The 14216-nt window shown below is 34.6% G+C and overlaps 1 protein-coding gene across 2 annotated transcripts in view; it reads right to left on the bottom strand.

Annotated features, from left to right (window-relative positions):
* Positions 1-3474: 3474 nt before the first annotated feature.
* LOC113401422 (ecdysone-induced protein 78C) overlaps positions 3475-14216 on the bottom strand; it is a 78782-nt gene continuing 68040 nt past the window's right edge. For both annotated transcript variants that reach the window (XM_064220386.1, XM_026641347.2), the window contains 6 exons: positions 9684-9825; positions 8486-8755; positions 7558-7733; positions 6985-7098; positions 6692-6871; positions 3475-6456 (listed from right to left, as the gene is read on the bottom strand). In XM_064220386.1, the coding sequence (XP_064076456.1) occupies positions 6217-6456; positions 6692-6871; positions 6985-7098; positions 7558-7733; positions 8486-8755; positions 9684-9825 (1122 nt within the window). In that variant the 3' untranslated portion in view covers positions 3475-6216. The remainder of the gene's footprint in view (positions 6457-6691; positions 6872-6984; positions 7099-7557; positions 7734-8485; positions 8756-9683; positions 9826-14216) is intronic.

Here is a 14216-nt window from a genome sequence, read left to right as displayed (position 1 = left end):
AATTATATTATTTAGTTAAATTATTTAGTTAGTTTGATAGATGTATTCGCGTTTTATTAGTCGCGTTCTGTGTACGGCGTATCGAATTAATGTTCTGTGTCGAAACTGAGATAGATAGATAGATAGATATAATGAGTATTGTTGATTGTCTTACAGTGGTAAAATTTTACATGGTATAGAAATTTTGACATTATCCTCACTTAAATAAGGTTTGAATTAAAATATCCTTGAGCTTACAGTAACATTAATAGTATCACCGATCTATCCTCAGTGTTGTCCCATAGCGTTAACGTTTAAACATTATCTGTGTAAGCGAAGGTTAATTATTAAGCTGATTTCGAAAGTTTTCCGATATGTATGTGTTGTAGGATTAAGGCATGCTGTTATATGGAACGTTTACGCAGTTTTGTTATTTGATGTTTTAGGGAGACACAATTATGTAATAGCCCATAGTTGCTTTAAGGTCGGGATACACCTGCGCGGTCAAGCAAACGGTATTCTCAAAACGAACATCCGTCTACCGTCGACACTTTCGAACGAACCTTTTTTCACTCAAGATCTTTCACTTATATAATTTCTTTACCAATGATAAATGTGAAATTTATTTCACAAAACAATACCAATCCAAGTCATGTTGGTTATATTTTGGCTTTATCACGTGCAGAAACCATTCTTATATTGTACATTTAACCTCGCAGGTTTGTCCGTAGCTTTAGGGCGCCCGATTAACACCAAGATACTATTTGGTCACCTGGATATGTAGTGTTTGCAAAGTATTTGTAAGATTGGCTTGACGATTTTTAAATCACTTATCAAAATCAACTTAATAAACATATATTAATAAAATTTAATTGCAATTTCACAAGTTTATTTGTTAAAACTTATTTATTTACTTAGTTAAGATGAAATCAAGTTAAAGTAAGATATTTGCTTTCTTATAAACAAAATAACTTATATTATGTCATTATTTAGTTAAAACGAATTAATTTAAAATACTTTGTTAGTCCAAGCGAGACAGTAATAATAAAAGCGACAGAAAGATAATGTGATATCTTCGCTACGTATCCATGTACAGTCGGCATAATAATGTTTATTACCTATGTTACGTGCACTCATTACAGTTCAATGTTCACACTTTCTATGGAATATTATCGCTTCGGTGTGCAGCGGCCACGGTCGCATGTTTATTCATTGAATTTAGATGTTTGCTTTGTTATTGTTATTGATAAAAAAAAATATGAATTATTTAATTTCTTAAATTGTAAGTTTTGAAAATATTTTGTTTAATACTTATTGTTTCTTCCATGTGATTTAAGAAAGTGGCAATACAAATAATCATTAAAGCGATATGATTTTTTTTTTACTTATTTTTTATAATCGTAGACCTGAAGGTTTTGTTTCCTCCAGTATTGGCGCACTGGACAAACTTACCTGCTTTTAGTGCAGGTCGGCAGCGACTGTTAGTGCACTGGATTGACGTATCAGATAAAAGTCTTCATTAAAAATACGTAATTATTTCATTACAATTTATTAAACTTAAAATAAGAAAATGGTCTTCTGGAAGGATTGCCGTGGGTGCAATAGTAATTGTCCTATTTTTTTATTACAAAATAATTTACTCCTGCCTACTCTTCTTTGACTTACATTTTACACATATTTTTTCAGAAACATAAAAAACTACACTCAGAAAAATTTAGGTACGCACTGAAAACTCAAATATACTCTTCAATCGAAAGAGTAGATATTAACAAAGCCGATTTTTCGGACATTTTCAGTAACAGTTATTAGATTGTATAGGAATTGGAAAAAGAGAAATACAAATTAATACAAAGTTAAGATTTGACTTTATTTTTTATTATTAGGTATTAATAGGTAAGCACTTAGCCTTATAAATGTATATATATATAAATATGCATATAACTACTGTCTTAAGTAGATGATACATAGCAAAAATAAAATCATAATTACGATACGGTTTCTGATAGGCTTGTAATTCTGATATCCGATGGTTACGGTTATGGAGCTCCGTTACATCCCTAGTTATCACCGCGAGGACACACGGCATAGACCTTGCTTATACATAATATTCGGGCTTCCTGTTAAATATATACATATATACTATCTAAACAAAAACAAAGTTGTCACCATATGTAACGTAAGTTAATATAATAAATAAACGAGAGCCATATTCCTAACAGTATGCAGTATTTTTAATCTGTTCAAATCATTAAAAAGTAATAAATTTGTCTACGTCTGAATTTCATTGTCTTTCATTAGTTTATATAATATTTAACACTGAGCCAGAAGGCTGAGTAGGGTACATGCCGAAGAACCCTGTAATAATTACGTTAGTGATTTAGAATTTTAACAAGACCTAATAGTGATAACAGTTCTGTTAGTATAGGTGATGGTCTCCTTATTTATTATGTAATTAATATAACACTAATATATTTTGTATAAAGCAATTTTGATCTGACCTATTTAACCCTAAGCTGGTGAAACGAATAACTATTAAATTGTAAGAAGACTATAATGCTTACCAATACATTCATATTTATGAGATGGTTGGATGGATGGACTTATTAAAACTTCATTTGCGTAACAGTTCCTAAGTGCTGTTACTCAAATGCTGCTGCTGCTGCAAAGTTCTCCAGAAGCTAACACGTGTGCCTTTACTTAAGAAAACGAATGAGTAATGGATAGATTATGAAACAGGATTTCTTTAACGCAGGTAAATGATGTTTACTATGTAGTTTTTTTTAATAGAGTATTCAAGTAAAGTACTAAAATGTGAAAGTTGTCCTGTGTGTAGCTGTAAGCCAGCGATCGATGATAGCCACCTATAATGTATGGTCTTTTTGACTATTTATTTGTCTGGATACAAGTTCGAATACCAATACTTATTAAGAGTATATTACGTACAATATCAGATTCAGACAATTTTGTTACATTTCATAATAGTATTCCCAACAAAGGGGCAACTGGCCAGCAATAGGACATTCACAGCTGTTATTTATTATTGCGGCATATTTTTTTTTATTTTTTAAATCAAGCGCACAATTTCTTATATTAATTAAACAGCTATCTCTTTGCACGCACATCGTTCATGACGTGGTACAGTGCAACGTTAGGCGTAGGTACAGTCAGCGTCTTAAATAAAAAAAACATTCAGATTACCAAACACAGGAACACTATCAGTGATACATGTAATTTTTAAAATATTTCGATTTTGGTTAGAACGCTCTTCTGGAGCATCGTTTATATATTATTCGAAAGATAGAGAAAACTGATATAATATAAGGTTATTATAGTAATTGATTTTTTTTTTTTTTTATATATTAGAGGTGGCAAACGAGCAGGAATCTATATAGACAAATATATAATCATCCCTTTGATTCCATCTCATCGTATGTAATGCATATTTGTACGGGTAGCTGACCTGAATTTTTTTGTGTAAGGTTATAAATAAAAAAATAATTATTAGTTTTTTGTATTTCAAGTTTAGCAAATCATACACTAATCAGATCTTTAATAGCGGTGAAATTACAAAATATTAACAAAATACAACTAATCGTATGTCGCAATACATAAAAGGGAAATCAGTAACCAGAATCGATCGAGTTATCTTTAAGATTTAAGAGAAATAATTAAAAGTAAATGCATATTATACTGACTGTTCCCTTTTCGTATTACATAATTACGGACCACGCTATTGGAATTGTCAAATGTAAGCACGCAGCTCAGTTATCTAAAACAATGTAAGAAAAAGATTGAAATTACTGCCAGCATGCAGAAATTTGACATTTGTTACAATTCGTGCGTTTCTTTTATTTTTTCTAAATAAAGTATAAAACAAAATTAGCACTAACCGAAAAACGAATTATGTGGTATCAATATTTAAACATATTTCCAATTCGTTTATCTCTAGAAAAATAGACTGTACGCGCATGCGCATAAAAATGAATACATCTAACCGAATTATAACACTGGACCAATGTTTTACAAGTAAATAACTTAAAAATATTGACATGAAAGAAAATAATTGTACAAAACCAAGACATTAATTTAATTGAATAGATTCTGAAACCGAAGATCTTTTGGCAATGATTGATATCTTGTCTCTCGTTTTATAGCACCAACATATTTTTGCAATTATTTCAATTATCCGAACAAAATGAAATAGATAGATTTCCAAGTCGGTCTCTCACGTTCGTTGGAAATTGATCTAAATGTCCAGCGTCCAGCCGACGATACAACAATCGAAGATCAAATGTATGACTTGACTTCATATCGACAACTATTATATTTGACTATTTAAATGAAAAAAAAAATCTTTATATTATAATAATTAGTCTCAATGTTAATGCAAAGAACCTGTGATCATTATATATTTTTTTGATATTTGGTAAGTATTTAATTTGTATGTTATCACAATTTATGTTTTTGAACAAACATAATTTTAAACCTGCTTTTCGTCTTATCATCGGTAATAATGATCGCAATTCCTGCTTCCAATATATTTGAGCAAAACAAGTGACATGAAATACCTTAAAAGTAATAAGTTTTAAAATTGAATTGATATGTATTATGTCACCGCGACAACTCCTGTATAACCGAATATACTTTTTTAAATACAACCTTATAGGCGTATGTGTATACAATTTTCTTATTAAGTAAAATAAAACATACAAATTTAATATAAACATACTATCTGTGCAGAAAACTTGTTAAAATATGCCTCCGAAATGAAAGACAGATTGCGAATTGCTCAACAACAAAACGCTTTATATATCTTAATTTATATTTAAACAAACCCATACATAAAAATCTTACAACTTACTTAGAAACAGAAAAAAAAAACAAAAACAATAAAAACTCATTGCAACTTCCCAAACGATTTAAGAATAATTTTAACTAAAAGAATATACTTTTATTGTATAACAACTTAATAAGTAATAATTTTGAAAGAAAAAATAACAAATAATAATTAATTATTGAGACAATAGAAAAAAATATAAGTATAAAAAAGACACCAATGGTACGGTAACCATTAAAATTTTTTGATAAACTAAAATATCTTGCCTAAGCTCAATCGAACAATAACTAGAGACTAAAAATTTTAATAACATTATAAAATGAAATATAAAAAAAAACAAGCATTGAACCACCAAGTTGCTATTAAGTATTGGCCTCTAAATTTAACGAATTACTGCCAATTATATTCCTACTTAACCCTGAATCTACAAGGAACTTAATATGATAAAAAAGAAAAATACAGTCGACATATTCTGGCACAATACCGTATTAGTATTTTCAATTTTATAGGAACTCAAAAATAAAAAGTTTTAAAGACAATTATAAATACAACTCAAGAGCGTTAAAGGCCTTCTAAATAAATGCGTGCCTCGTATCATTTCTATCATCTATAAATGATCAATACTATGGAGATAAAACTACACATAACTGTGAATGTACGTATAGGTATACCAAATTTTATGCTACAAGTTTAACCTACGATAGAGTAACACTAATACGTGGGTATATTATGACGTATTTTAAATACTATAATATAAGCTACCTGCTTGAACCCACCACCAAAACCTTACCAGGGATGAAGGTGTTATAAAATTAACCCAAGGAATTTTCACTTTTAACGATCGTATTACTCAAAACGGCAAATTGGAATCGCATGAAGAACGTTTTGTATGGCTTTGAGAACGAATCGTTGGTGTTTCAAAGTAATTTGCTTTGAATAGAATTATGATAGTAACTTTGCTTGGCTGTTTTCTTTAGGTCTTACATCTTTCTGTCTTAAGTCCAAAGATGTCAATGCCTCAATTCCCTCGGATTTACCCTGTTCGAAAAATTATTTCGTTTGTGGGTTCCAACAATATTCCATTATATACGATTAATAGACACCGATATTACATGGTTATATGTTTAAAAAGGCTATTATAATATAAAGCCGTGATTATTATAGTAAAGTATTTGGGAAATAGTGCCTGAAATATTTCATATTAGTGACGATTTTACACGTCAAAAGCAACTATTTTCATTTTAACTATAGCGAAAAACACAAACGCTCGTAACATAATAAGTGCACGGTACCGGTATTGTTCGGTCGATGCCTCATAAAAATCGAGTATTACTAATGCTTAGAGTAAAAATCACAAGGTCCGAAAGATTTGAGGCACCTAACATCTATAAGCATACAATCTATCCCTGCACTTGGGATATAGGAGCTGAAGCGCGTTCTGACGCAGCCGACTCGTCTTCTTCTGCTTTAGGGATGTCGAAGATTTCAGAGAACAGAGCTGGCAGGACCAAACGTTGCCAGTGATCTCGGCACCACGACAATAACTCGTTGTGACGGGCGCCCAGTGTTCGAACTTCTTGAGTAGCAAGCGCGAACGCATCAATTCGAGCTGGTACATCCGCTACGCCGGCCTCGGTCAACTTTGTATTCCAAAAATTTAATATAAGTATACAAAGAGTTACATAGCAATATTAGACAAGTAGGTATGCAATAAAAAATAAATTAATTATTTATATAATACGTTAAGGGCAAAAATCAAATTTACTGATAACTATAAGAACCTAAACATGAGAACAACCATCCAATTAAAATAGATTAGTTCAAATGATAATAATATTAGGATTTTAGTGATTTACTTAAAAACTAGAAGCTTACCACTAATTGTAGTGCGTCGCCAAGGTTACGGCACATTGAGGTAATTGTCTCACGATCGCATAACCCATTCCGTTGTGGATAAATAAGAAGATTAGCCGTGAACATGGCTAATTCATCATCCGTCAACAATAATTTGTTGATATGATTGACGTAAGACAACATGGCATTCGCAAACGGCGCCTGAAATCGATTATTTTATTATAATAAACTCTGGTAACTTAAAATAAAAAGCAATATTTTGCACAAAGGATTCGTTATTTTCAATTATTCGTAGTAATTTTTAAACTACTTACGTCGTATATTATTTCCAATTGCCCGAGGGTGACAACGGTGCCATCGTCAAAAATGATGCTCTCTTCATTGGAGAGTTTTGCGGCTCGTGACAGCCACACTTCGAAGAAACCCAGCTGTGGACAATTGACACTGCCAATTTTTCAAGCATCAAAAAACCTACTATATCAAACTCTTTAAATTTATTCATCACCCAGGTTTTACTTGGAGCTGCTACAACCGGGTATTAAATGTATGGCAAATTTACTGTATAATCTTTGTAGACGAATATTATTCGAAATTAGTATGAACAGGATGAGAAGCTGAAACTATTTTGCTTTTTTTTTAACAAAAACTATTTATTGCTCACATCAATGACGAAGATATATATGGTACACCGCGTAGCGTTTACACTAGCAATTCGCATATCTGGTACATTTTTATCAAATTCGCCCGAAAAAAAAAACCATCGCAGTGCTTATTACTAATGCTGCACACTAAAATTAATATTAATAAAATAAAATTAGCATATAATAACGATAGTACAGTACTTTATATAAATATTGGATTACATGCTGCAATTAATTTAACAGTACCTTAATAAGGATCAGCTGATCATCTTGGGGCAGAACGTTGAACCCAGGAATTCGCTTCGCAAATTCCACTACTTGCTGCACTGAAGGTGTCATTCGAAATGCAACATTGTACCACAGAGTTGAGAGCGCGTCCATCGAGCCGGTTGTTGAACTAATTACCGGCTCTCTACTGCTACCTAAATACAAAATTTGAAATACCTAAGTAATGGAACTTACGACAATAAATAAGCAGCTTAAATATTATGGTATTTGATACTTTATTATTATAGACTTTCAGGATTGTCTTATATCAGACAACAATTAAATAAATTTTTTAAGAGCAAAAATTTAATACTTTATTTTGCTTTGTGTAAGCGTACAAGTACAAGTCATTAGCGGCATGACGATGTCAAGAATAATTTATATAGCCAACGTATACGGTTGGTGGTGACTGACCATCAGATGTTGCTGAGATGATCATTCAGCCACAGTATAAAAAGAAAACTATTATTTATTGAAAAAATAAAACTCCGAAATTCGAAACTCAAAAATATCAAGCTATCGATACTTTATTTTTGAAGGAAACGACTAAGGATGTGTTTCTTAAGTTTCACACTACAAATGTATGTGAAGCAAATGAAATGTTTCCCAAAAAGTCATCGATTCTCTTTTTATTTGTTGATCATGCATTATGAACCTTTAAGTTCAATATTTTTTTTTACTATCTATAAAACAATTAAATCTAACTTATCTCATCAAGATTGCTAATCTCGAACGACCAATGAAATATTAATAATATGAACAAGGTATTTCCTCAGCAACAGCTCAATTACATAATTGACTTTATCGTAGCAGCGTAATTTGGTTAGCTTTAGTAAGATTATGATTAATTCAATCAGATTTTCTTTAACAAAGAACGAGATCTTCTATGTAACTCGATTACACCTACCTTCACCATTAGTCCTTTCTGGCTTCACCGGAATACTTTTCAGCTGCAAGGTTCTTTTCACTTCATCTGTATAAGTGTTGTTATTTCTATGAGCAGTTATCACTACTTTAGCGAGTTCTCTTGTTAAATCATTCTGCAGAGTGTCAGCGTCCGGTTCTTCTGCTTCCGGCGGAGGTGTCGGTTCCGTGCCTGAACCTTTAGCAAGGTCTGGCATGTTCTCCGTGGTGGCGGCTTCTCTTGGACGCTTAGGCACTCTCCCGTACCTGACGGCTAATAAAACACCTCTCATTTACAAAGGTTGAATGTGCGATTGAATTGATCCGATGCAAGTAATGAACTGCATTGCATCTACGGGTCGGAGCTCGACTCCTCAATTGAAAAATAGGTACGACGGTAAAGTGCGTTGATCTATGTTCTATTTGTTTTCCAATAGCAAGGGTATATTCGGGAACATTTTACGATTAGATATTTTGTCGGTAGACCTATAATTTAGCAGTTGTCAATTTTCTCTCTATTATTGGAATCACACAAAGTATATGTTAAATAGATAGTAACAAATATATTAAATAACCACTTTAAAAAAAAATTGAAAAAAGAACGTTAAAATAAAATTATAATATAATCAGTAAATAAATTTATGTAAGTTTCAATAAAATAAAAATGAAAAATTCGAAACATTTCGTTATTGTCCATTTATGGTATAGTAAAGCCTTTTGAGATTTTCCAATCGTTAAGTGACTGTAATATCGATTTTATTTCTAATCAAACCCGCCTTCGAATTTTCGCTTCTTTGCACCGTTTTTCATCAGAAGTTTTCCTTAAAGGCGTTAGAATTATATTTCAGTCGTATTGATTTTTTTTTCATATATGGCTTGATTAAAATCTAAGCGAGGTCAAAAAGAAATAAATCGCACAATAAAAATACACACATTGATAATAGAATCAACTGATTTTTTTGGAATTATAAAAGTATAGTTTTATCTTAAGCAATAGAAAGAAAATAACATTCGCATTTGCGTGATTTTAGTTGCATGTCATAAACTCACAAATTAATATATTTATGTTAGTACCGCTCATGTAAATAATATCACTAAAATAAAAGAACGAAGGTATGACAATTTTGATGGATTCCAGATTAGTTTATTTCATAAATGTCATGACACTAAGGATGTATTTTACATATTTAAAAGGTACTCACAGTCTCTGCTCATGCCAACCGCAAGGCACTTTTTAAAACGACAGTATTGACACCGGTTCCTGTTCAATCTGATCACGAGACACTTCCCGTCACGTAAGCAGCGGTATTCGATTTGTTTCTGAATGCTTCTACGGAAAAAGCCCTGAAATATGACATGTTAATGAATTGCTGTAACTTTAAGATTTCATATAAGATCATAATTTAAATGTAATTAACCATTTAGACTGCACTATTACTTTTACCTATTGACTACTTATTTGTACAATGTATAACAAGATGTTTACTTAAAAGGTTACATGTTAGGTTTTTATACACGACGTTGATTATCATGTTTAAAATTAAAACTTACTCGATAAAAAAGTGATCGGTTTGTATACTTATTTAAAATTTGAGTTACAGTTTTTAAATGAGATAATTTTTTTTTTTATGCTACAATTGGTGGCAAATGGACAGAAATTTTCTTTGAAATCTGTTTGTTAGGAGACATTTTGTGAAGGATCCTCTGATTCGACACTACCCACTCAACAGTTATCACCACTAAACGTTAATAATCTCTGATGCTTGTCCGTTATGGCTTAAAACAAGGGACGTCTTAGATCGTACGTTTGGGGGAGTATGTATATGCACAAATGTGACCATTTCATTTAAAAGAGCAATAGAAATATTGTTTTTATTTTTTGTAGCCTTAAAAAATCTTATACTGTATTTTGCACAATTGTAGCAAAGCTTTACAGACAAACATATCGAGCTAAATTTGATGCTCAAGTATTTTTTATATATAAAAATCTTTACCATATACGCTTACACAAATGTCAGTATTTTATAAATGCTTCGTAATTTTTCTTTCATTTTACAATGTACTGAATATTTCTCTAACCTAGATTCAACTGGTTGCCAGTTTTTTTTTTTGTATCAAGCGATTGCCACTTGACCTGTGCAACCCTTTATAGGCTAGCAACACGTGTTATAATTTATATACTTAGAAGCTGTTATTATGTTTCAATAATAAAGGTCAGATAGGTTAAAAGTCAAAAGGTAATATTATTTAAAAAATATTTTATTGTAGTATTACATGATGAAAACAGTTTAACCAGCTAAGACGGAAACATGTTAGAAAAAATTAATACGTCTATAGTAATGTTATAAATGCGAAAGTATGTCTGTCTGTCTATTGTTCTTTCACAACCAAACCACTGAACCGAATTTGGTATGAAGTAAGCTTGGACTCTGAGGAAATATTTAGGCTTTTCATGATTAAAACCTGACGACCAACCCCTAAAACGCGAGCGTAGCCATGGCCGACACTAAGTGAGATATAAATATATCTAATATAATATAAACCTCCATAATAAAAATATTTTTTATTTGGTAGAGCTCGATATTTCGACATTATTTACAAATGTCTTGTACACGACTCTAAAGAAAAGAGAATAATAATAAAAAATGTTGTAAATATCACATTTTAAATACATGTAATAAAAATAATGATGTTAATTTAAAATCTTATATAATATAATAATAATAAACTGGCAATCAACCAATACGTCAATATGTAAAAAATTGGGCTGTCATAAAATAATTTAAAGAAATTTACGTAAAATAGTTAAAATCTAAGTTTTAAACTTGTAAAAGTGTAAAACAGATATTTTAATAATAAAATATACATATACAAACATGAATACATATATATATATCAACAGTAATGCAGACTACCGAAAATTAAAGTGACAATGTCAAAAGAAAATACATAATGTTTATAATCAAAGAACATGTTGACAAGAGCCAGACAACGAGCGCACAACAAACCATCTTCGGACCCGCCGCTCAGCTCCGCCTCGCAGGCACAGGACCCCGCAAAAGGAAGTAGTTTGGTGTCTGCAATTGCGTCGAGCTCGAGCGACGAGTACTTCTCCCCGCCGACGTCGCCAACACCTGTACGTCGAGCGGGGAGACGCCGGCCACCGACGGGCTTGGGAGCCAGAGGCCAACCGGCCTCGAACAGGGTCCCCGCTTCCGGTGGTGGTGTGCAGCGCATGCGATGGACACAACCCATTAATGAAAATGTCATGCGCGCATACTATGGGGCTACAGAGGGGGGAATTAATCTCACGGCGTACCGTGTTAGGATGCTCTCTCTGTTTCAGGCGCTTGAACCAGCTATCAACGTCTCGGCTCAACGACTGTCGGATCAGGTGCGGATCATTCTGCGTAACAACAGGCTGAGTGACACCGTGCTTGACCGGATTCGCTCAGAAATGTGTAATAGCGGTTTCACTTCCGCCCCGTCACAGCCCGTGGTTGAGGGACCACTTCCTGCAACACCACAGGGCCCAGATCATGATGATGAGGGCGAGGGTGACATGGCTATTACAACAAGTAAGTACAGTGATCAACTGAGGAGCGCACTGGCGGATGCGATTCGGGAGTATCGTAACACTCCCGCTGAGCTTAGGCCACGGTTGCCACGTTTGCCCATGACTAAACGGAATAGGGACCTAGTGTGCACTCTGGATTCACTGCTCGCAGATTATTTTGAGAGCAGTGAAAATCTCGAAGATACGCACTCAATTCTGTTTTGTGCGGCTGTTGCAGCATGTCGTGTAGCTGGTGTTACATTTGAAGACACCGAACGAGCTATACGACCAAAGGCTGCTGCACCGGCCTGGCAGAGCAGGATTGAGAAGCGTATTAATGAGACCAGAGTGCTCATTGGAAAACTATATTGTTTTAAGGAAGGGAATACGCGTCCACGTGTAATGCGTTTTGTGGGGCGGGCGTTCTTGGGGACTGGTATCAGTTCGCAAGAATATCCGTCCCATGTCATGGAGCGTATTGACTTCCTAAAACAAAAAGTTTATGCATGGGCGAGCCGCATCCGTCGGTACAGGCGGCGAGTGGACCGTTATTACTTGAATCGCATATTCCAGAGCGATCAAAGGTGGGTGTACAGAACGTGGGAGCGACTTGACCAGGGTGTGAGCGATGGATATCGCCCAGATGATGATACCACGAATACATTTTGGCGCAACATCTGGTCGGTGCCCGTCGACCACATTGAAGGTGACTGGATGCGGGAGGTCAGGCAAGCGTGCGAGCCTTTGGAAGCGATGGGAGAAATTTCCATTGCTTCTGAAGATGTAGCCGCTGCTGTTCGGTCCGTTCCCAACTGGAAGTCTCCGGGACCGGACGGGCTGCATAGCTTTTGGCTAAAATGGCTACGCAGCTCGCATAATTGCTTGGCATCTCAGTTCCAGTCAGCTCTAGAGTCTGGGTCGCTACCACAGTTCCTTACCACCGGAGTCACCCACCTGCTCCATAAGTCAGGTAGTGCAACGGATCCTAAAAACTATAGACCGATTACTTGTTTACCAACGGTCTATAAGCTCCTTACCTCCATTCTGAGAGATAAGATTAATAGTCATATACAGAATAATAATATTTTATCTGTCTCTCAGAATGGATGTAGGGGTGGATCACGAGGCACTAAGGAGCTACTCCTCATTGATATGACCATTAGCCAACAGGTTCGTCGTTTTCGAAAGAGTCTGTCGACATGCTGGATAGAATACAAGAAGGCCTATGATTCCGTGCCGCATACATGGCTCTTGAGGGTGCTGGAGTTGTATAAATTAGATACAACTCTATGCAGTTTCTTGAGATCATGTATGGGGCAATGGCGGACAGTCCTTCGCTATCCAGGATGCCGAACGATTCATGGTAATGACGAACCGATAAGGATTGAGCGGGGAATATTCCAGGGCGATAGTTTGAGTCCATTGTGGTTTTGTTTAGCCTTGAACCCTCTAAGTACTCTGTTAGAGGGTTCAAGGTTAGGCTATTGTTTGCGGAGAGGAGGTAAAGTTATATCTCACTTACTTTACATGGATGACTTAAAGCTCTTTGCACCTTCAGGTTCACAACTAATGGAGTTACTAAAGGTAACAGAAACTTTTAGTAATTCTATTAGAATGGAATTTGGAGTTGACAAGTGCGCGGTTATGCATGTAGAGCGAGGAGAGATTATGGAATCTGACGGATTACAACTTTCAGATTCCATAAACTTTAGATCACTGTCCGCAAACGAATCATACAAATACTTGGGTGTGTCGGAAGCGTTAGGCATCAATGTGACCGACATGAAACAATCACTGCAGGAGCGTTTCTTTGGTCGTCTGAAAAAAGTACTCAAGAGTCTTTTATCGGGTGGTAATAAGGTTCGCGCCTTCAATGGTTGGGTCATGCCGGTCTTGATGTACTCTTTCGGCATACTCAAGTGGACTCAAAAAGAACTAGACGTCTTGGATAGGAGAGTCCGTGTCCTGCTGACTGCATATCGGATGCATCATCCTCGGTCTTCGGTGATGAGATTGTATATTCCACGGAGATGTGGTGGCCGTGGTTTTTTAAATGCCAAGACCCTACATAACAGTGAGGTATACAAACTCAGGGAGTATTTTCTCCACACTGACTTGGATATGCACCGAGATGTAGTTACAATGGACAAGGGGCTAACTCCGCTCTCCTTAGGCAAAG

The sequence above is a fragment of the Vanessa tameamea genome, chromosome Z (genome assembly GCF_037043105.1).
Source record: "Vanessa tameamea isolate UH-Manoa-2023 chromosome Z, ilVanTame1 primary haplotype, whole genome shotgun sequence".
NCBI lineage: Eukaryota > Metazoa > Arthropoda > Insecta > Lepidoptera > Nymphalidae > Vanessa > Vanessa tameamea.
The sequence above is the reverse complement of the archived record's forward strand: the minus strand, read 5'-3'. Positions and strand labels throughout refer to the sequence as shown.